The sequence below is a fragment of the Salmo salar genome, chromosome 16, assembly GCF_965601325.2.
Source record: "Salmo salar chromosome 16, fSalSal1, whole genome shotgun sequence".
Taxonomy (NCBI): domain Eukaryota; kingdom Metazoa; phylum Chordata; class Actinopteri; order Salmoniformes; family Salmonidae; genus Salmo; species Salmo salar.
In genome coordinates this window covers 41948420-41972460 of record NC_138306.1, presented here as the reverse complement: position 1 = coordinate 41972460, position 24041 = coordinate 41948420, and the positions used below count along the sequence as shown (strand labels likewise).

The following is a 24041-nucleotide window of genomic DNA, read 5'->3' as shown; positions in this document are numbered from 1 at the left end:
ACCAGTCAAACTGATGTCATTTGGAAATCTCCCTGGTCCCCAAACGTCCTCGCTCCATGAGAGAAGCAGAAATGAAAGACAAAACTTTACCGATGTCAACAAGATTGATCAATGCATCATCAACATTCTATCAATTTATGACATCATTCTGATGAGCAAGGCTTTATTTAATATTCTGGGCGAGCATCAAGTAATAAAAAAAGAGAAACTACATGTACCGAATTATAGACAAGTTGACTAACAAATAGGCTACCAAATGTTGGAAATTATAAGCAGAAAAATGTAATATTCCCGCACCCCCTGTCGTTCAGCTGTCCCTGAGTAACATCTGCAGGTAGTCAACATGAGCCTTTTGAAGTAATTGTTTGACAGTCAAATGAAAACGTCATGACTGGTTGTGTTTATGCCACATTAAAAGGTAGGCTATTACATTTTACAAGTTAAATGACAAATCTTTACTATTAGGCCCACAGAGATCCTATTAAATTAATAGGGATTCTATATGTAATTCTATGATTAGGCCCATATACACTACCATTCAAAAGTTTGGGGTCACTTAAAAATGTCCTTGTTTTTGAAAGCAAAGCAAAAGAAATTGTCCATTAAATTAACATCAAACTGATCAGAAATACAGTGTAGACATTGTTAATGTTATAAATGACTATTTTAGCTGGAAACGGCTGATATTTAATGGAATATCAACAGAGGCGTACAGAGGCCCATTATCAGCAACCATCACTCCTGTGTTCCAATGGCACGTTGTGTTATCTAATCCAAGTGTATCATTTTAAAAGGCTAATTGATCATTAGAAAACACTTTTGCAATTATGTTAGCACAGCTGAAAACTGATGTCATGATTAAAGAAGCAATAAAACTTGCCTTCTTTAAACTAGTTGAGTATCAGCATTTGTGGGTTCAATTACAGGCTCAAAATGGCCAGAAACAAATAACTTTCTTCTGAAACTCGTCAGTCTATTCTTGTTCTGAAAAATGAAATCTATTCCATGCGAGAAATTGCCAAAAAACTGAAGATCTCGTACAACGCTGTGTACTACTCCCTTCACAGAACAGCGCAAACTGGCTCTAACCAGAATAGAAAGAGGAGTGGGAGGCCCCGGTGCACAACTGAGCAAGACAAGTACATTAGAGTGTCTAGTTTGAGAAACAGACGCCTCACAAGTCCTCAACTGGCAGCTTCATTAAATAGTACCCGCAAAACACCAGTCTCAACGTCAACAGTGAAGAGGCGACTCCGGGATGCTGGCCTTCTAGGCAGAGTTCCTCTGTTCAGTGTCTGTGTTCTTTTGCCCATCTTAATCTTTTCTTTTTATTGGCCAGTCTGAGATATGGCTTTTTCTTTGCAACTCTGCCTAGAAGGCCAGCATCCTGGAGTTGCCTCTTCACTGTTGACTTTGAGACTGGTGTTTTGTGGTGAGGGTTCAAATTACACACTGACACTCGGCGGTTCCACAAAACAGTGGGACCAGTGTTAGTATTGGAAATCCAAATCGGATATCATTGTTACCAGATTTGTCAAAATCAAATAACATTTTATTTTTTACATGCACCAAATACAACAGGTGTAGACTTTACCGTGAAATACGTACTTACGAGCTCTTTCCCAACGATGCAGAGTTAAAAATAAAAACAATATATGGGAGAGCCCAGCAATCCTGTAGGAACCTTGCTGAAGGTGATTATGAATCCCTTCTCTGTGTAGGCCTGTGGTTAATATGAGTTATGTGACTATCCCTTTTTATGAGCTCTGACGCATCTGTCTTAGCTTGTTCTCATTACAGAAGGAGCTGACATTCACTGTGTACCTTCAGTATCAGTATACGAACTTGGATGAGGAGGTGCAAGAAAAGCAAACTGTTATTGTGGGCAAACCACTGGTATCCAAACTAAATCTCCACAAACCTTGGCTTCCCCGCTCCAACTCGGCCTCCTCCTCATTTGACCTTCACTCATTCAGCCATTCCTCCTACTTCCCAAAGGGCTTTGGGCCAAGCTTCCCTGCCTCAGACTTCCTCCATTGTCTCAGCCTCCACCTCCTGGTCATATTACTCACAGCCAGGCGAGTCCGTCACCCCATCTTTCACTGGGAAGATCAATCTACCGGTGGAGGATGACAGTGCAGAGTTGTTTGATTCTGACGCCCCTCCGCCTCTCACGACAACCTACCTCATGGTCAAGTAGAGGACCTCACATATTGGTTCAGTAACATGCAAAACTTCCATTCATGTTAGTCCTGTCAATTTGTGGAACGTAAGCGTGTGACCCATTCTGTTTTGTCTACAGACATTAACTTATTGTGCAACTTATTGTTCTACTGTATTTTAGTCAATGCCACTCCGACATTTCTCATCCTAATATATATTTCTTAATTCCATTATTTTACTTTTAGATTTGTGTATTGTTAAATACTACTGCACTATTGGGACTAGGAACACAAGCATTTCACGTGCTTCTACACCTGCATTGCTTGCTGTTTGGGGTTTTAGGCTGGGTTTCTGTACAGCACTTTGAGATATCAGCTGATGTAAGAAGGGCTATATAAATACATTTGATTTGATTTGATTTGACTACAGTACACCCGCAATAACATCTGCTAAATATGTGTCTGTGACCAATAAAATTGGATTTGATTTTCATTTGAGCTTGCATTACAACAAATTGATCCCATAACCTGCATTGTTTATATGTTAAAGGATACAGAGGTAAAAAAAATAATGTAATGGGTGTTTGTGAAAATTGTATGAAAACATAGTGCCTTTTCTATAGTTCAAAGGAGAACCATTACATTTTGGGCATGGTATTATTACATTTCTTTCACATGGCGGTATGAAATATTAGTCATTTTTTAAAACCTAAATAACTTATTAAAACGTGTTTTTGAACATTCACAATTTCAAATTTCCCTTTAATACTATATAAACAAATAATTACATAACAAGGACACTGCCCGGGATGGTGTTTGGAAGAGCGTGCTTGTTTGAAATGGAAAAGTGTTGCGATAGCTTTTGATAAAGAAGAACATCAAGACGAAGCAGCTGCTTTATAAGTGGGATGCACTGTTGAGCGCTACAGCCTGAGGGGTTCATGCTGATATTATGGAGAATGTGACAGCTGTTTAAATGGCGTCCCTTGAGAAGGCAAGAACAAGATGTATGTCAGGTGGAGTGCAGTATTATCATAAGGAAACGTATACTTGGAATACGGAGGAGGAATGGTGGGAAAAAGAGGCAGAGGAGGTCTAAGAGAGAGAGGGAGGAAGAGGGTGAGCTTGAGTCAGTTAAAAATGGAGATGGTTTGTTAAAGAACAATGGTAGAAAGTGTAAGCAGAGTGAGCTGAAGACAGGAGGAGAAATGGAAGTGAATGAGGTCAAAGTATCGGAGGTGGTAGGTGTGGTAAAGTTCTCGGAGCCCGAGGCTTGCGCCACGGGTCAGGATAAAGATGAGTCTGTGATAGTAGAAGTGAAGTTTTTGGAAAAAGTGGACCCTTGCCTTTTGGCTGATCGATTTGTGCTTTCAGGGTGGGTGAAAACAGAGTTGGGTGCTGTGGAATCGGTGAGGGTAACCAGAAGTGGTCTTGTGATAACTGTTTGTGTTTCTGCTGGTGAGAGGGAGAAGGTGCTCTGCATTAATCGAATGGAGGCGAGGAAAAGCGAATTGTTTTGCTCTCAAGAAAAGCGCGCCATTGAATGGAGTGATAACTGGGGTAGCAGTAAATGTAAAAGTTGACCAACTGAAGGGGAAGATTCCCGGTGTTTGTGATGCTCGTTGTTTGGTGCGACGCAGACAGGGTGGTGTGAGTGGTGAAAGTGAAGAGTCATTGTCTGTTCTTTTGAGTTTTGATGTTGAGTCTTTGCCCGACAAAGTGATGTTAGGATATATAAGTTATCCTGTAAAAGCTTTTGTGCCAAATATATTACGTTGTTGCAGGTGTCAAGCTTATAGGCTTGTGGCAGCAGGGTGTAGGATGGAGGTTCCTAAGTGTGAGAAGTGTGCAGAAGGCCATGAGACAAAGGAATGTGTATCAATGGGGAAAGTAGTGGTATGTGTTAATTGTAGGGGTGCCCATGGGGCTGGGGATCAGAAATGTCCCGTGCGAGAGAGGCAGGTCGAGGTTTCCAGGGTTAGAGTAGTGCAGAAGTTGTCATATGCTGAGGCAGTGAAGAAAGTAGAGGGATATGGGTCAAGGCGGACAAGATCCTGAGAGGAGTGGTGTGAGTAGCAGATATGTACCAGTAAAGAGGGATAGGCCAACAAGTTATATATGTTTCAGTAAGATTGGATTGGATTTTTTGCATTTATAGCGATGGTTATCAACTGTATTGCAGGGATGGAACGTAAGTGGCAGAAAAGGTTGTGGTGGCAGCTGCAGAGAGGTATTTTGATGTGTTAAGGGTGTGTTAAGTGGTGGTGTCCCATCCTTTCAGGTTCTTGGCATGAGGTAGGGTTAAATAGATTTAAATAGTGGGGTAGGGTGGTGTTATTTTTTGTGAGTGTAGTGTTAGATGGTCAGGTATTTGTTTATTTATTTATCAAGGAAAGTGTAAGGGAGTTGTATTCCAGTCTAGTAGGTGGCGGTAATGCAGCATTTATTGGATGCCAACCGCCGTTAAACCTCATCGAAGAATAAGAAAAAGAAGAACACTGCCACCTACTGCCCTCGGGTACAAACAGTTATCAAAAAACGCATGCGCAGTGGAATGTCCTTTTCAAAGTACGCCATTTTGTAACAGTAGACCGCCTGTTTTCGCGCAAGAGAGCAGCTATTCCGTGATTGCAAACACTTTTTTGTTGCGTTTTCTGAGTGTAATAATGGCTGAAAACTCTTCGGCAGGAGAAGCTGGGGCTGTTGAGATTCCGGAGGGAGCGATTCGCAAATTGTCGGAATTGAGAGTCATTGACTTAAAAGCCGAATTAAAAAGACGAAATCTGGACACCATTGGGATCAAGAGTACGCTGACTGAGAGGCTGAAAAAGGTAGACATGCTAACTAGTAACGTTAGATGGATAGCTGTGCTAATGTGCTTGGTATTTTGCCAACTGAGATGACCTTTCGTGATAATTCCACAATTAAGTGGAACCAGTATAATTTCATTAGTTAATATAATTATCAATCGTTAGCTATAACCACTAGCATTAGCTACATTTGATAGTCACTCCAAATGAATTGAACGTTAGCTAACCATGGCCTTGCGAGGCGTTAGCCACATGGTTCCCTTTCCTCGAGTACCCCTACTTCGTATTCTAGAAATAGCACACCCGATTCAACTACCAAAAGTCTTGGTGGTTAGTTCACCATTTGAATCATATGTTCTAGTTTTGGAATACATAAAATACGTTGAATGGAGGGGGGTACTTACGGAGAGTTTAGGGCGGCGCACAATTGCCCCAGTGTCGTCCGGGTAATGGGATTGTTTGGCCTAGGGGGCATTATAAGTAAGCCGTCATTGTAAATAATAATTTGTAATTAACTGACCTGCCTAGTAAAATAAAAATAGAGGTTTACGAAACACGGCATAGGCCAGCTAGCTTCCCGGGTCAGATGGGCTCCCGAGTGGCGCAGCGGTCTAAGACACTGCATCTCAGTGCTAGAGGTGTCACTACAGCCTCGCTGGTTCGAATCCAGGCTGTATCTTAACCGACCGTGATTGGGAGGCCCATAGTGCTGCGCACGATTGGCCCGGTGTGGGCCGTCATTTTTTCTTAACTGACTTGCCTAGTTGAATAAAGGTAAAATAAAGATGTATACATAGCTAGCTAACGTTAATTAACAATAATTCCACCAGCCAGCACCCTTGTAGCCTATAACTGACACACATAGCCGTGTGTTTGATAGCCAAATTGGCTTAACTCCTGAAACCATATCTAACATAGTTGGCTAGATAACATCATTCATTCATCATGTCATCATCAATTTCTCCACAGGCGATTGAAGAAGAGGGTGGAAATCCAGATGAGATGGAGGTTGTTCTCGATGGAACTCCTAAGAAGGCACTGACTAAACGGATCTCCAAAGGTATGTTAAATGAGTGGGAGCAAGATCTTAAGTCGGCAATAATATCTTGAAGTAAAGATAAAATATATTACAGAGAGCCTTAAAATGAGACATTGCTCTTCTGCAGGGAAAAGACAGGAGAACGATGAACCAGAGGACTGCACCATGGAGGAAGATTCGGGTGATGGCCAGGTGTGTATCAACCATTGAATCACCTGGTTTAATCTAATGTAATCGCTTTGCTCTACTGTTAGTCTCCCTGGATAACAATCTATTGATGAATTCACTTCCCTTCAAGGATGACATGGAAAACATGCAGGACATGGACATCCTGGATATGAATGTGCTTGATGAAGCTGAGAATGACAACGGTATGCTAGGAGAGGAGGAGTATGACACGGATGAAGTCCTGAACGAAGATGAACACGACATCGGCATCTCTGGCTTAACTGAGCCAATGGGCAAAGCCAAACCTGAAGAGGTGAGACCCATGCGCTAGAGTTGTGTGGAACACTCATGTCTAATGATGTTTCCAATATTATCTTGTTTGAAATGTTGCACCATGCTGGTGTGTGATTCTTTTTTTCCCCTCTTTCTAAAACTAGGATGTACAGCCAGAAGTAGCAGACATGGAAGACAATGAAGATCTCAATTGCAGTTCAGCTAAAGAGGTAGAGTTGGTCATTTGTTTGTAGTTGGAAGGAAAACACACTTTGAGTGACTGTAAAAAGCCATTTGTGGTTGGAACTGACCAATGTTACACTAGATACATTTTCCCTTTATTTCTTTAGGTTCAAGAGAAGGATCTGGATCCCGAAGACTCAAAGGAAGAAATAGGTACCTTTTGAGAAGTGGTTGGAAGTTCATATGAATGCACACTTTCTTTTTGCAGTGTAAACCTTGGAATGCAAGTCCTTCAGATACAAATTATTGCTGTGGTTGGTCAGAGACTGGAAATCCAAAGATAATTGCTGACTGTGTGTTGATGCTTGTTAACTAAAATTGTTAAATACTCACATTAATCTGTCCATTTTGGGCACCCTCCTATTATTAACACAGAACTGGTTAACAATCTGAAGCACAGAGCCAGTAATTAAAGATGTAGTTAGTGAGATGTTGCAAGTGATATGCAGTGTTTTTAGGTTGCCACAGAAAGAGCCAGAAGAAAAGAAGACTGAGGCCCATTTGAAACCAACCATTCAAAAGCCTTTTTAGGACTAATATTCTCACTGGACATGAGACTAATGGAATTCTGAATTCGATGTCACTTACCACATTATGGACACTCATGAAGTCAGCAATTGCATGAAGACGGACCTTCCTTGTGCCTCTGCTGATCTTGTGGCTTTCTTCAGATCAGATCTTTTTCTACCTTGCGATCAGGTGAACTGAAATGGTCGACTTGAATGAGGAGTTAGGCTGCTTGGTCAGTCTCTTTGGTTTTTCCAGTCTCTTGTTACGTGTATATCTGTGTATACATAGTTCAATGACAGCGGAGGGCCACGTCCTTTTCCAGCCTTGCCAGTTCCACGTTAACCATTGCTGTGTTTCAGAAGTAATTAAACTCTGCCATTCTATTCCTGTTAAATCCGTAGAAAATGAGAAAGTAGCCGGGTCTTGTTTATCTGAGCCACTAAATGAAGAGTGCCAGGAGCCACCAACTGAAGATCAAGGCACCATCGGGGACACGGTCAATGTTGCAGAGGAAGACGATGTGTGCGACACCACTAATGCAGAGGAGGCCATCAATGTAGAGACTGAACTGTCGACTAGCGACAAGGACGTTGCTAAGCTAACTGAACGTCAAATGAAAGACGCTGAGAACACGCAAAATGTCCCGGAAGAGACCGTTGACGCTGAAAGTACTCAGGCTGTTAGTGTAAACGAGCAGGGCGAAAGCGCTGTTGATTCTGAAATGGTTTCTAAGGCTGAGGGTGAGGAGGAAGACAAGACTGAAGAGAACGCTGCAGAATCAACGGCAGTGAAAGAGTCCTCTTCTGTTGAGGGCGATGATCAGAAAAAGAGGTTTGTTGTTTTCTGTCTACTAGAACAATGGCTATCTGTTGCATTGGCTCCTTTTTAGCAAGTTTTGGTGCTCTTTTGGAGGCAAAATGGTCTGCGCATTTGTCAAGTTTTCATTTTGTCATTCCCCACCTATACCTCGCCTCTTAACCATCATAAAGTAATGTATAGATGCAGTAAAGAGGTCAATGGAACTTGACCAAAACATTGGAAACGCGTGGTGGAAAGATGCCGTGAGGGAAAGATCCCAAATCTCCTCATTGCCCCCCCCCCCCCCAAGCAAAATTACTCTACTTTTAGGCTATTTCTGTTTTTTTTACACTACTATAGGGTAAAAATTGGAGTATAATGCTTGTATGGATGTTGACCCCAATGAATGTTCATGTCATCATCTCCAGTTAAACAAGTAGCTACCACCGTCTCTATGCTATGGGCACCATTCCGGCATCCTTCTATCCCTCATGGTCTACGTTCAATTGACCTCTTTACTGCATCTATTGGGAGTTTCTTTGACCATCTAAGGCAGCCTAGTGACATTGACACCCACCCAAATCACTGTGATGTTGTATATGCTGGGGATAATTCCTGTGTTAACAGGGTAAGTATAATTCATCTGGATGAGACCCCCTCCCCCAGGTCTTCTAAGTTCCAAATATTCATTGTGTGTGTTCTCTTTGCCTTTAGTTCTGATGAGGAAAAGGGTAGCAAGCCTGACTCAAAAGAGGATAAGGGTAAGCGTGAATATTGTCCCCCTCTATCATTTTGTAATTGGGATGTCCATTGTAGATAATTGCAAGTAATGTGCTCTCACCTGAATGAGGTGCTGAATCAGCTCTGAGTTGAATGTCCACCTGAGTCATGTTTGTCTGTGTTCCAAAAGCCCCTGCAGGCAATGCTCCAGCTAGTAGTGGCAGAAACCTGTGGGTTAGCGGGCTCTCCTCCACCACCAGAGCGACTGATCTGAAGACTCTGTTCAGCAAGTATGGGAAGGTTAGTATCCTGAGGAGAAATGCCACCCTTTTTGGTGTATGTGCATGCATGGTGCATGAATGTACACTGAACAAAAATATGAATGCAACATGTTAAGTGTTGGTCCCATGTTTCATGAGCTGAAACAAAATATCCCAGAAATGTTCCCTACGTGCCAAAAAAAAACATTTCTCTCAATTTTGTGCACATTTATTTACATCCCTGTTAGTGAGCATTTGCCTAGATAATCCATCCACCTGACATGGCATATCAAGAAGCTGATTACACAGGTGCACCTTGTGCTAGGGACAGTGAAAGGCCACTCTAAAATGTGCAGCTTTGTCACACAACACAATGCCCCAGATGTCTCGGGTTTTGAGGGAGCGTGCAATTGGCATGCTGACTGCAGGAATGTCCACCAGAGCTGTTGCCAGAGAATTGAATGTTCATTTCTCTACCATAAGCTGCCTCAACGTTGTTTTAGAGAATTTGGCAGTACTGTCCACCCGGACAGCTGATAAAATTGTGGGTTTGCACAGCTGAATAATTTTTGCACAAACTGTCTCAGGGAAGCTTGTCTGCGTGCCCGTCGTCCTCACCAAGGTCTTGACCTGACTGCAGTTTGGTGTCGTAACCGACTTCAGTGGGCAAGTGCTCACCTTTGATGGCCACTGGCACACTGGAGAAGTGCTTTTCACGGATAAATCCCGGTTTCAACTGTATGGCATGCTTTGGGCGAGCAGTTTGTTGATGTCTATGTTGTGAACAGAGTGCCTCATGGTGGGGTATGGGTAGGAATAAGCTACGGACAATGAACACAACTGCATTTTATCAATGACAATTTGAATGCACAGAGGTACCATTATGAGATCCTGAGGCCCATTGTCGTGCCATTCATCCGCTGGCATCACCTCATATTTCAGCATAATAATGCACGGCCCCATGTCACAAGGATCTGTAGACAATTCCTGGAATCTGAAAATGTCCCAGTTCTTCCATGGCCTGCATACTCACCAGGCATGTCACCCATTGAGCATGTTTTGGATGCTCTGGATCAAGGTACGATCAACCTGGTCTTCCGGGTTCCCATCAATCTCCAGCAACTTCGCACATTGAAGAGTGGGACAACTTTCCATGCCACAATCAACAGCCTGATCTACTCTATGCGGAGATGTCGTGCTGCCTGAGGCAAATGGTCACACTACAGTGACTTGTTTTCTGATCCACTTCCTTCCTTTTGTTTGTAAGCATCTGTTGGTCACATAACTTGTCTGTATTCCCAGTAATGTGAAATCCATAGGTTAGGGCCTAATGAATTTATTTAAATTTACTGATTTTTGTTATGAACTGTAACTCAGTAAAATCTTTGAAATTGTTGCGTTTTATTTTTGGTCAGAATAATTGAGGGAGATGTGGAATGGTACTGCCTGTTCTTTTGGAGCCCACACACTTTCCCTGCCCAACAATTAGGGACCTATCATTCTCCGTCCCTCAGGTTGTTGGAGCTAAAGTGGTGACTAATGCCCGGAGCCCCGGTGCTCGCTGCTACGGCTTTGTCACCATGTGTTCCACAGAGGAGGCCACCAAGTGCATCAGCCACCTGCACAGGACCGAGCTCCACGGGAGAATGATCTCTGTTGAGAGGGTGAGGGTCATTATCTACCACCGTGCATATCAGTTGCCTATGAGACCGACCACTGCTGTACACACAACAGTAAACCTGTAGTGTTTCTGAAATTAATGGGTTGCCTTCATTCAGGGAAGTGAGGTTTGACCATTCTAATCTGTCACTTTGACCTCTGACCTCTGTTCCAGGCTAAGAATGAGCCTGCTGGGAAGAAACCTGCTGACCAGTCTGGCACCGATGGAAGACACTCCTCAGACTCCAAGTAAAAGCTGAGAACATGTCATAACACATTAAGTTATTATGTACTGTATGCCATGTGGTCTGTACAAGATATGACAGCAATCCATGCTTTGGTTTAATTTCCCTGGCAGAAGTTTTTGCATTTGTCGCACAAATCCCATTCACATCATGGGACTGATATTACCTTTTTTCACACATGTTCAAGTCATCTTTGGTGAGCGTCACAATCAATTTTAAATACATACGGATGATTTGGACGTGTGAGAGATTCGTGCTACAAATGCTAAAATGTTAGCATTTGGAAACCGTGCCAGGGAAACTAAACCAAAGCAAAGATTGCTGTCATACCTTTTCCATAGACTGCTTACAGGGTAAGGGGACACCAATATGTCACTTTGTAGTTTGGGTGTACTATTACTTTAACATTTTCTCTATCCAGGTCCGATGCAAACAAGGACGAAAAGGCTGAAGGGGAAGTCGGGAAAGATGGAAAACGCAATGAGAGAACAGTGGTGATGGACAAGTCTAAGGGAGAGCCTGTTGTCAGCGTGAAAGCCAAAAGCAAAGACCGGGTAAGATACCCACATGCTGACCTCTGTGCTCCATCTATTGAACTTTCACCTCAAACTTTTCTGAAAAGTGGTTACGCTACATGATCTGTTATTCAATCCAGAGCACCAAGAGTCGTGACCGCAAGTCTGCAAGCAAAGAGAAAGATATACTGTCGTTTGACCAGATCAAGGAGCAGCGTGAGCGAGAGAGACAGAGACAGCGGGAGAGGGACATCAGGGAGGTGGAGAGACGCAGACACTCTGGGTGAGGAGTTGCTCTAGTTGCAGGACATTTCACCTGAAGCCAGCTTGTTATAACTGTTGGTAGTATGCTTTGAAAAGGGACTCGTCATTCAAAGTGGGATCAGCCAAAAAATATCTCTCATCCTTTGTTTGGTCCAGTGAGCGCGGCAGTGGTGCAGACAGCCGCACGGAGCGCGAGCGAATCCGCCTGTTCCGGGAGAAGGAGGAGCGTGAACGCCTCCTGCGTAAGAGAAACTGGCTGGAGGTGGAGAAGGAGCGGCTGAACTTTGACCGCTTGGAGCGTGAGTTCCTGGAGCGCGAGCGCCAGCGCGTGGAGTATGAGCGCCGGCGTGAGCAGGAGAGGATCCAGCGGGAGAGGGATGAGCTCCGCAGGCAGCAGGAGCAGCTGCGCTTTGAGCAGGACCGCCGGCCCCTCAAGAGGCCATACGCCGACGTAGACAGCAGGTGCACATTTTATCCCGGTCTTCCACCCTCTCCATAGCATCAGTACCCCCCGGTTTAAATTACCAGGTCGCTGTTATAAAATTGATTTTAGTTTATTTTTACAGGGACAGTGCACATTAATCAACGTTTCAGTAAAAGTGCTGGTTTTAGCCAACCAGCACTTTTACCGGCAAATTTTCAACTGCAGTCCCTGGGCAGGTTTTTAGATGGTTATGGCCACAACCTCAGCTTCTCTAGATCTTCAGTATGCATGCCTGTCATGTAAAGGTGTGCGTGGTTTGAGAATATTTTACTGCGACTGACTGACAAAGACCTGCTGCTTGTAGGAAAGACAACTGGCAGGACAACAAGAGGCTGGCTATGGATGACCGCTATGGGGGGCGCTCAGACTTCGGTCGCCAGGAGCGCTACCAAGACTTTGACCACAGGGACCGCAGTCGCTACCAGGACGATTCCGTCATTGACAGGTACAGAGTAGACTAAGGTTATTTGCCGCGAGCTGACACCAGCTGTTATGAAGGTTTATGACATCATTGTCCTTGTTGTGTAGGCCTTATTGGGGGGGGGGGGGGGGGGGTGCTCAAATATTTTTCGACTGATTCTGTAACAGATGCTTATATGTATACTTATGTAAAAAGTAGTATTACTGGCCAACTGCTTGTTGGTGGTGAATTTGTAGTTGTATGCCACATGCTTTGATCAATGCTGGATGTTTGTTTAACCTCTCTAGGCTAGGTGGCACCAAATCGTCCCACCTACGTAACAGCCAGTGTAATCCCGTGGCGCGTTATTCAAAAACCTCAGAAATGCAAAAACTTCAATTTCTCAAACATATGACTATTTTACACCATTTTAAAGACAAGACTCTCGTTAATCTAACCACACTGTCCGATTTCAAAAAGGCTTTACAACGAAAGCAAAACATTAGATTATGTCAGCAGAGTACCCAGCCAGAAATAATCAGACACCCATTTTTCAAGCTAGCATATAATGTCACATAAACCCAAACCACAGCTAAATGCAGCACTAACCTTTGATGATCTTCATCAGATGACAACCCTAGGACATTATGTTATACAATACATGCATGTTTTGTTCAATCAAGTTCATATTTATATCAAAAACCAGCTTTTTACATTAGCATGTGACTAGCATTCCCACCGAACACTGCCGGTGAATTTACTAAATTACTCATGATAAACGTTCACAAAAAGCATAACAATTATTTAAAGAATTATAGATACAGAACTCCTCTATGCACTCGATATGTCCGATTTGAAAATAGCTTTTCGGTGAAAGCACATTTTGCAATATTCTCAGTAGATAGCCCGGCATCACAGGGCTAGCTATTTAGACACCCAGCAACTTTAGCACTCACCAAAGTCAGCTTTACTATAAGAAAAATGTTATTACCATTGCTGTCTTCGTCAGAATGCACTCCCAGGACTTCTACTTCAATAACAAATGTTGGTTTGGTTCAAAATAATCCATAGTTATATCCAAACAGCGGCGTTTTGTTTGTGCGTTCAAGACACTATCCGAAAGGGTAAATAAGGGTGACGAGCATGGCGCAATTCATGACAAAAAATGTCGAAATATTCCATTACCGTACTTCGAAGCATGTGAACCGCTGTTTAAAATCAATTTTTATGCCATTTTTCTCATAAAAAAAGCGATAATATTCCGACCGGGAATCTGCGTTTAGGTAAACGGAGGAAAGAAAATAAAGCATTCGGTCGACTCGGGCACGCGCCTAAGCCCACAGTACTCTGATCGGCCACTTGCCAAACGCGATAAAGTGTTTCAGCCAGAGCCTGCCTCGATATCGTTCAGCTTTTTCCTGGGCTCTGAGAGCCTATGGGAGCCGTAGGAAGTGTCACGTTAGAGCAAAGATCCTAAGTCTTCAATAAAAACAGCCTAGATGAAACACATCTTGTCAGTTAGGCCACTTCCTGCATGGAATCTTCTCAGGTTTTGGCCTGCCATATGAGTTCTGTTATACACCATTCAAACAGTTTTAGAAACTTTAGGGTGTTTTCTATCCAAAGCCAATAATTATATGCATATTCTAGTTACTGGGCAGGAGTAGTAACCAGATTAAATCGGGTACGTTTTTTATCCTGCCGTGTCAATACTGCCCCCTAGCCCTAACAGGTTAATAATCTGAGATCTTTCCTGTAGGAGGGACACTTCACGGGCTGTGGTTGCAGACCGGGATAGTGCGGTAAGAGACATGGCCATATGTATGCATTGAGGTTCTTGTAGTACCACCTCTGTTTTACAGCATTTTCTCCCATTTACTGGCTTTTTAAATGTGTACCTGATTGTTTTTAATCATGCTTCCCTCTCGGCAGCACTTCTCCGACCGTACCGAGAGGCACGGGAGGGACACTCGTGACACCTGGACCGCTGCAGGAAGTTATGACAAGCGTACTATTAATCCAAGGTCAGCTTGATTTAGGTGGCTTTGACAAGTTTATTTACCTCTCACCAGTTGGAGACCAGCGTGTGTTCTCCACTTCTCTGCGTCAACTGTCCGGTGTTTCTTTCAGGGTGGGCCGTGACTGGGACTCAGGACGGAAAATAGATGGGGACCGAACATGGCAAACAGGTCGAGACGGTGGCATCCCAGGCCAAAGTCACATTGGGGCACGGGGAGGAATGGCAGGGTAAGTTGAAATATATAGCGTTATTTACTGTTTTCATCACACACCAGTCAATGTAAGATTAGGGAATGTGGGACCAGATGGATTCATCTTTTGAGCCAGGTGCCACTTTTATTCCCTCCAGTTAGGGCGAAAACCTTTTAGCAATACTGATACTTAGTGTCTTTTCTCACCCACAGTCGTGGTGGAGGCTACATGCCAACGGGGACCTCCCAGTCCCTCTCTGGAGCTCTGAATCGTCAGAACCAGATGATGCAAGGCAGTGGGATGCAGGGTGGCGGGGCATTCGGTCGCCGCTACTGAGGTCTGAACACCCTTGTTCCCAGTCACACGTTTAAGTGTAAGCAAGTGAAAGCGTCTGCAGCTTGTATATTGCTCACGGAAGCTTCGTGAATTCAGATGTTGCTTTTATAGTCCCTTTGACTTTCTTTCCTCCCTTAAACTAAGACACGATTGAACTGAACATCTGAGTTTTAAATGTCTCTGATCAGATCATCCATTGGTTTTTCATTCTGAGTGTCCTTTTGTTTTGAAATTGATTTGGATTTTTTTTATTTTCTATTTTTGGTGTATTTTAAGTGATTTGTATGGGTTTGAATTTTGGTAGAAATGCTCAGGAATGTGTCTGCTTAAACCGTTTGCTAAAACCTGTGGGGAACTTGGTTGCGGAGAAGTACGAACCCATTAATGATCATGATTTCAGACTTAATTTCAGTAACTGTCACATTGTCTTAGTTTTTGTACTTATACAACTATTTTTCAGACTTTGTATTGACACTGTAACTACTTCGCAGAACAGAAGTACCATGTTCACAATAGGAAACAAATCAACCGTGTCAGATTCAACTGCAGTTGTACTATACCACTGGATGGCACCTGATGGCTATTTTTCTGTGAAATGAAAATGCTGCCTAATAAAATTCTTTTTGCAGTGCAACTGCTAAACAGTTTTTTGACGTGTCTTTCTCATAGTAACGATAGAATGATTAACATTTACCTGTCAAACTTGATTAACAACAAAAGGATCATGGTAGATGTACAAATCCAATAGAATAGTGGGCTAACAATAGCTCAGGACTTCATGCAACCAGAAAAAGAGCAAGGACATAATCCTTGTGAAATGTGTTGTGTGGGCATTTCAGGTTGTTTGGGCCTTGCATTTAAAATCAGAAATTGTATAAGTGGGTAGGCTTTAGCCATAATTATGATTTTTGTGGCTGTGTGAACTAGTGATGACCTTTCTAAACGTGTGGTTGTCACTACAGCCAAAAAGTCAATTGTGGCTAAACCCTGCATAATTCTAAAAAGTTTCATTTAAAATCTGATTTTAATACTAAACTTAACCACTTTAACCTTATGCCTTACGTTGAATTAAGACAAAAGCACATTAATTTTTTTTTTACAATTCAGCTCATTTTGCTGTTGTAATTAGTGACAACCTTTGAGTGTTGTAAACTTGCCTGGCAGCCCCAGTTCACGCCATGCATTCAAAATGACGGCTAAGACACAGTTGCTTGCAAATGGGATCCACCCAAAGTGCTTTCAAGTGGAGGATACAGGTACTTTTTTACAGTTAATCCTTAAATCTGGATTTTGAGTTTTAGGAACCATTTAGGTATAGTATAAAAACATTTTTTAATGGAAAATAGGTTTTTGACCTTACTGCTATTAGCCCAGCGTTTCCCAAACTTTCTCCTGGGGACCCCAAGGATGCATTTTTTTTTTTTACCCTAGCGCTACACAACTAATTAAAATAATCAAAGCTTGAGTTAATTATTTGAATTGGTGCTAGGGCAGAAACAAAAATATGCATCCATTTCGGTCCCCAGGACTGAGTAAGGGAAACCCTGTATTAGCCCATAGAACTGTTTTGAGTAACAGATTCGTTTGTGGAAATGTGAAATTAATGTTGGCGAATAACACAGATCTTTTAAAAGATAATACAAACAAGAAAACATGCGTTTTCTATTTTCTAACAAATCGATTGCACCAGCCAATCAGAATTTTGCTGGCCTCCTGCACCGCTCCCACTTCTGACCTGGCAAATTGATGGGAAGCCCCAGAATTTAACCCAGGGGGCCCTGCGACTGTCAGTCCAACTGACACAAACACACACCCCTTTAAGAAGCTCGAACCAAAGTCTGTGTAAGTGGCCGTTCAAGTGAGCATGCTTTTCCGCAAGAGACTAATGGCGCTGATCTATTGTTTCCCTCCCCGTTCTCTCCACCCGCCCCGAAGAGACAAAATTAGCCAGTAGAATGTCTCGCTTCTGGGGCAGCCCTCCACGGGGGTCAATAAGTAGACCAGCGTGACAGGAAAAAAATGAGGGAGGTCCAACTCATCCCAAACCATCTCAATTGGGTTGAGGTCAGGTGATTGTGGAGGCCAGGTCATCTGATGCAGCACTCCATCACTCTCCTTCTTGGTCAAATAGCCCTTACACAGCCTGGAGGAGTGTTGGGTCATTGTCCTGTTGAAAAACAAATGATAGTCCCACTAAGCGCAAACCAGATGGGATGGTGTATCGCTGCAGAATGCTGTGGTAGTCATGCTGGTTAAGTGTTCCTTGAATACTAAATAAATCACAGATGGTGTCACCAGCAAAGCACCATCACACCTCTTCCTCCATGCTTCACAGTGGTAACCACACATGCGGAGATCATCTGTTCACCTACTCTGCGTCTCACAAAGACACAGAGGTTGGAACCAAAAATCTCAAATTTGGACTCATCAGACCAAAGGACAAATGTCCACCGGTTTAATGTCCATTGCTCGTGTTTCTTGGCCCAAGCAAGTCTCTCTTCTTCTTGGTGTCCTTTAGTAGTGGTTTCTTTGCAACAATTCGACCATGAAGGCCTGATTCGCGCAGTCTCTGAACAGTTGATGTTGAGATGTGTCTGTTACTTGAACTCTGTGAGGTGCAATCTGAGGTGCAGTTAATTGACAATTTCTGAGGCTGGTAACTCTAATGAACTTATCCTCTGCAGCAAAGGTAACTCTGGATGTTCCTTTCCTGTGGGGATCCTCATGAGAGCCAGTTTCATCATGGCACTTGATGGTTTTTGCGACAGCGCTTGAAGAAACTTTCAAAGTTCTTGACATTTTCTGGATTGACTGACCTTAATGTCTTAAAGTAATGATGGACTGTCGTTTCTCTTTGCTTATTTGAACTGTTCTTGCCATAATATGGACTTAGTCTTTTACTAAATAGGGCTATCTTCTGTATACCACCACTACCATGTCACAACACAACTGATTGGCTCAAACGCATTAAGAAGGAAAGAAATTCCACAAATTCCTGTAGAACAAGGCACACCTGCATTCCAGGTGACTACCTCATGTAGCTGGCTGAGAGAATGCCAAGAGTGTGCAAAGCTGTCATCAAGGCAAAGGGTGGCTACTTTGAAGAATCTAAAACCTATTTTGATTTGTTTTACACTTTTTTGGTTACTACATGATTCCATATGTGTTATTTCATAGTTTTGATGTCTTCACTATTACTCTACAATGTATAAAATAGTAAAAATAAAGAAAAACCCTTGAATCAGTCGGTGTTTCCAAACTTTTGACAGGTACTGCATTTCATAGATGACATTCTCATACATAACATTTGTGTACAGAGACATAGATCTACATAGCAGGACTGAAAACGTAATTAAATGTCTAAAGATGTTATGAAGTCAAATCTACAGTCTATTGACACTGGTCTCTTAATTGGGTTGTTGTTTTGAACAAGGTGCATGTCTGTGTTGAATCACACCTCAGTCTAACATTTAGTCAAACTCAAACTACTAAATGGGGAAGCAATCTATGAATTCTATCTGCTCCCTCTCCTAAACCAGCACAAGCTTCCAAACTACAGTACTACCCGTTTACCTCAAATTATAAATTACATTCTGATATTGTTGAATGAATCTCACACAATTTAATTCCATGATTGGATATTTGATGGTCTATGATCGTGTTCTTTATTACAGCCTACTGCATTCAAGTGCAATGTTCGGCTAAAAATGAGAACATTTTGCAAAAGATGACAAGTTAAATTAATGTCATTGCCACATCTCTGGTCTGAGTTAAGAACACTGCAGACAAAGGGTGACTGCCTGTCTCTAATGAAATGTGCCCAACTAGAATCCTCAAGGGTGAAATGTTGCACAGAATGTGCCAGTCAATTCTGATGAAATAAGGTGAAAGCAGATAGCGGGATGGATAACCTTCGACCCGTACACTGTACTGTACAAATTGTGTTGCCTTGACCCTACATTTATCCTTTACCAAATTGCAATAATTATTCATATTTCTCCTTGGTGAACAATACAGAGATGCCAATACCCAAACAGATACCTACCAGAGAATACATTTTTGCTTACTTATGATTTTTTTTAAATTAGTGTTTTCATATCAATAACAAAACATCAGTACGTTTCAAAAGCGTGGAAGGAATTCTTCTTATTTCTACATTTTTTGAGCCCAATGCTTATTGTTCCTCTTCTGGAGTTCTCTGATAAGTTCCTCTCTATCCATTGCTCCCCCTCTTTGTGGGGTTTCTTCAGGACAATGGCTATTTCATTCAGAAAGAAGAATGGTAACAGCACCCTCAATGTCTACACGAGACAACTAGATTATGTATATGGCCACTGTTAAGAAACATGGCATGGTCTATACAAGTGGGAAAGTGTCCTTTAAAATGTAATTTTCATGTCAGGTTACTATCCAACCCTGTTAATGAAAGTTAACTCTGGTTTGTGTGGTGGCACATGTTGTCCAAATCGGCCAGGGCATGGCAGCCACCTGTATTGAGGAAGAGAGCAATTTTATTAATACTGCAGACTCATAAATTTAACAGAAAAATGGATGGAAATTATATAACTCCACCCTGACTACTTTAGGCCAAGTGAAAGGTAAATAAGGACTAGGGTTGCAAAGGAGGGTATATTACTGAAAACTTCTGAAGTTTTTACAAGGATTTTATGTAATCTATCACAAGACATCTAGTGGCCCTTTTGGGTACTTCAGATTATCACAGTCTAACAATCTCTGGCCCTCTGTGTGGCTTTATCACATGTAACATACAGGATATGAAATCATTGAATAATATGATTTTAAAATATAAAAAATAGAATGACAAAGCTGTCTTATCCTAAATATTAACCATTAATTTAGTGAATACCATTGGTGTTATGAAGGTTTCAACATGAAATATAATCTATATATTTGTTTTACAAACTTGCATTTATTTTTATATTTTAATATGTATTTGTTAATGTTTCGGCATCAAACTGGTGGCAGTTGTGAAAAAAGTCAATAGTTGGAAGAGTTGCAGAGTTAATTAAAAATAGATGCTTTTTCATTAATTAGGCTATTTTCTCTTGAACCATATGGTCTATCTACTAGAAACTCATGGACAATATAAATACAGATATAATAAATTAATACTATACATGAATCCATTTTTTTTAAGTTATTCAAGTATAAATGCCAAAAGTTACGATAGAATGCCATGGATTTTCTGTTAATGACCAAAATTATTGAAGATTACAGTAAATTACAGATGAATTTGCAACCCTATTCAGGACATAGGCCTACTGTATTAGATTTTTCTCAGACATATTTTTCTTACAACATTCTTGAGTTTTCTCAGACGTTAATCTTATCTTGTTTTATGGTATTATGACATCTGTAATAGGAATTGTGAGGGATATTGATAATAATAGTATATTGTAATTATTATTAGTCGTAGCTTCACCCAGCTGCAGATACCCTAGAACCTATACATGTCGGGTAACACAAGGACGTGTTTAGGCTTTTCTCCTCTAAGAAAAACATCTGCCATTCAAGGATTCATTATTTAACAAAACACAGAAAATTGAAATAGGTTAGAAATGTCATTTGTACTTTATTTTCTATCCCCAGAGGACTATCACATGCTGTTTCTAATATTAAGTAGCTAATCACGGACAGTTCCTAATCAGTAGGGATAGCCACTGAATGTTTACTTCAAACAACCCACCTAGAAGTCCTTGCCTATCCTCTTGTTTTGGGGTGCCTCTAGCATGAATGTCCTTGTGTCTGTTGAAGTGTTGGTGTCTTGGCTGCAGTGCTGCAACTGATGGCCCTTTCCCAAATACCATGCTTGCCTCAAAGAGGGTCTTCTGCACTCAATATACTTTCATTCCCCAAAGCTTGCAGCAGGGGGCGATGCAATACCACATTTGGATTCTAATTATTTTCCATTGCCATTACCCCCCAAGGTTACATCTAGAATTGATTGCACCTGAAGGTCTCACGGAGGATATGAATTTTCAAACGGATAATCTTCTCTGAGTGGTGGGAATGTGGGTCCATTGACACACATTATGTCTATCAGGCTTTCTCCCCTCTAGAACTGGGAGTAGTGAAACGATATGGGTCGTTCCATCAATTGGGTGGGTGCCTTTTTAAGTAGTGTAACTTGGTAGGAAGAAAAACTTGTTTTCACCTAATTTTAACATTCTGTCACAATGATCACGTTCAACTGAATATAAAATATATTTTCCTATCTCAAGAGGTGTTAAATAAAATAAAAAATGACTATAGTAAGTGCCTATTAAGTGCCAAGTAAAGTAACAGGGTTGACGATTTCATCTTAAGTCAGCCATAAATCCCCCAGGGGGAATGGAAGCTTGTTGTGTGCAACAGGGAGGGGCAATTGAATGCAAGCTTTTCTAGCCTATCTATGGGTAACAGGGTTCACGTGTTACGCTCGACCCACTCTGTTTTCCACCACAAAACACCAGAAATTTGCCTAAAAGAGTATAACCTGCTTTGACACTAGGGTTTGACTATAAGATTTTAAATGTTTCTTCTGAAAGAAAATATTTCAAAAGGAATAGTTTCACCATGTTCAAATTAAAGTTCAGTTCATATAACAGGGTTGACCTTAAAATGAGAGACAGGTTTTTTTTATTTTTCTTAAAATGAATCACCAATCACATTAAATAAATAATAATCGCCAGAAATGACTGTCAAAGCAACAAAATAACTAGGACTTTACACCTTCGAGAAATGTCTGGGTGATTTAAAATGAGTGAGTTAAAAGTGAGTTAAAATCTTCATAGTAGTTACAGAGGGTGTACAGAGGTACATTTCTGGCACTTTAGCAGTTCTTTAAAAAAAATCAGATTTATTGAATGTTCCATGCAGTGCTCTATATTAAAGGGCACTTCATTTAATATAACAGGAATTTAAAATGCTATATTTGTGCACAATTCTACTTAAAATATCAAAAGGACACAAAGGCACTCATTTCGTGGAACAACCCATATACCTTCACCTTTCCCAGTCTTTGAAGCATCTTGAAAATAGTTCACTATGCAGGGGTAGCAGCGTGCGGCACATGGGACATTGGTGGCCAGTCTAGAGTCTAACACGTTCCATTATTCTATAATTGCAGCCTGAATGGGCTTCAATGGACAGAAATGGGTCAAAATGTTGGCCCTTGGTTACTCTTGAGATCTCCTGCACTATTGACTTTCATACATGGACCCTAGACTGACATACAGAGCCTTCAGAAAGTACTCATACCCCATGACTTATTACACATTTTGTTGTTACAGCCTGAATTCAAAATGGATTACATTGATGTTCTCTCACCCATCTACACACAATACCCCATAATGAGAAAGTGAAAACATGTTTTTATAAATGTTTGCACATTTATTGAAAATGAAATACAGAAATATCTAATTTGCGTAAGTATTCACAACCCTTTGCTGTAACACTCCAAATTGAGCTCAGGTGCATCCAATTTCCTTTGATCATCCTTGAGATGTCACTAAAACTTCATTGGAGTACACCTGTGGCAAATTCAATAGTTTAGACATGATTTAGAAAGAAACATATCTGTATATATAAGGTGTCAGAGCAGAAACTATACAATGAAGTTCAAGGAACTGTCCGTAGATCTCCAAGATAGAATTGTGATGAGGCATTTATCTGGGCAAGGGTATAAAACAATTTCTAGAGTGTGGACATTTTCCAAAGCTCAGTGGTCTCTATCATTGGGAAATTGAAAAAAAAATGGAACGACCCAGACTCTGCTTAGAGCTGGTTGTCTGACCCAACTGCGCAAACTCTGACAAAACTAGAATGTTCCTTGTCTAAGATGGGAGAACCTGCTAGAAGGACAACAGTCTGTACAGCATTTTACAAATCTGGATTTGATGGGAGAGGGGCCAGACAGAAGCCAGTTCTTAAAAAAAAAGGCAGATGACAGCACGCCTGGAGTTTGCAGAAAGGCATGTGAAAGACAGAGCGTAAGGCAGATTTTTTTTCTCATGAAATTGCAAGAATGCAAAGTGTTATGTCCGGAGAAAACCAGGCACAGCTCATCGCCCGTCTAACACCATCCCTACCGTGAAGCATGGTGGTGGTGGCAGCATCATGCTATGAGGATGCTTTTCAGCGGCAGGGAGACCATTAAGGACAGAGGGAACAATGAATGGAGGCAAATACAGGCAAATACTTGATGAGAACCTGCTTCAGAGTGCAAATGACCTTAGACTGGGGGTGAAGATTTACGTTCCAACAGGACAATGACCCCAAGCATACAGCCAAAGCAACAGTGGAATGGCTTCATAACAAGAATGTGAAAGTCCTTGAGTGGCCCAGCCAAAGCCCAGACTAGAATCCTATTGGAAATCTGTGGAAAGACTTGAAGATTGCTGTTTACCGCCTCTCCCGATCTAACTTAATAGAACTTGAGAAAATCTACAAGGAATATTGGGAGAAAATTCCAAAAACCAGATGTGCAAAGCTGATACAGACATAACCAAATGTGTTACTACAAAGGATTGACTCAGGGGTGTTAATACTTACAGTACCAGTCAAAGGTTTTGATACACCTACTCATTCAAGGGTTTTTCTTTATTTTGACCATTTTCTACATTGTAGAATAATAGTGAAGACATCAAAACTATGAAATAACACATATGGAATCATGTAGTAACCAAAAAAGTGTTAAACAAATCAAAATATAATTTATATTTGAGATTCTTCAAAGTAGCCACCCTTTGCCTTGATGACAGCTTTGCACACTCTTTAAGTGTGCAAAGCTGGTTGAGAGAATGCCAAGAGTGTGTAAAGCTGTCATCAAGGCAAAGGGTGGCTACTTTGAAGAATCTCAAATATAAATTATGTTTTGATTTGTTTAACACTTTTTTGGTTACTACATGATCCCATATGTGTTATTTCATAGTTTTGATGTCTT

The 24041-nt window shown here is 41.5% G+C and overlaps 1 protein-coding gene across 2 annotated transcripts; it reads left to right on the top strand.

Annotated features, from left to right (window-relative positions):
• Nucleotides 1-4714: 4714 nt before the first annotated feature.
• LOC106573542 (scaffold attachment factor B2) lies at nt 4715-15744 on the top strand. 2 transcript variants are annotated; one of them, XM_014148671.3, is made up of 19 exons: nt 4715-4993; nt 5942-6032; nt 6139-6203; nt 6310-6492; nt 6617-6682; nt 6803-6848; nt 7607-8036; nt 8718-8764; nt 8914-9023; nt 10498-10647; nt 10818-10891; nt 11309-11441; nt 11543-11685; nt 11823-12128; nt 12455-12595; nt 14310-14352; nt 14483-14574; nt 14681-14797; nt 14974-15744. In XM_014148671.3, exons 1-19 carry the CDS (start codon nt 4829-4831, stop codon nt 15095-15097), a joined length of 2526 nt encoding a protein of 841 aa, XP_014004146.1. In that variant the 5' UTR covers nt 4715-4828; the 3' UTR covers nt 15098-15744. The 2 variants fall into 2 exon arrangements, with proteins under 2 accessions (XP_014004146.1, XP_014004147.1); XM_014148672.3 differs by lacking the exon at nt 12455-12595.
• Nucleotides 15745-24041: the final 8297 nt, after the last annotated feature.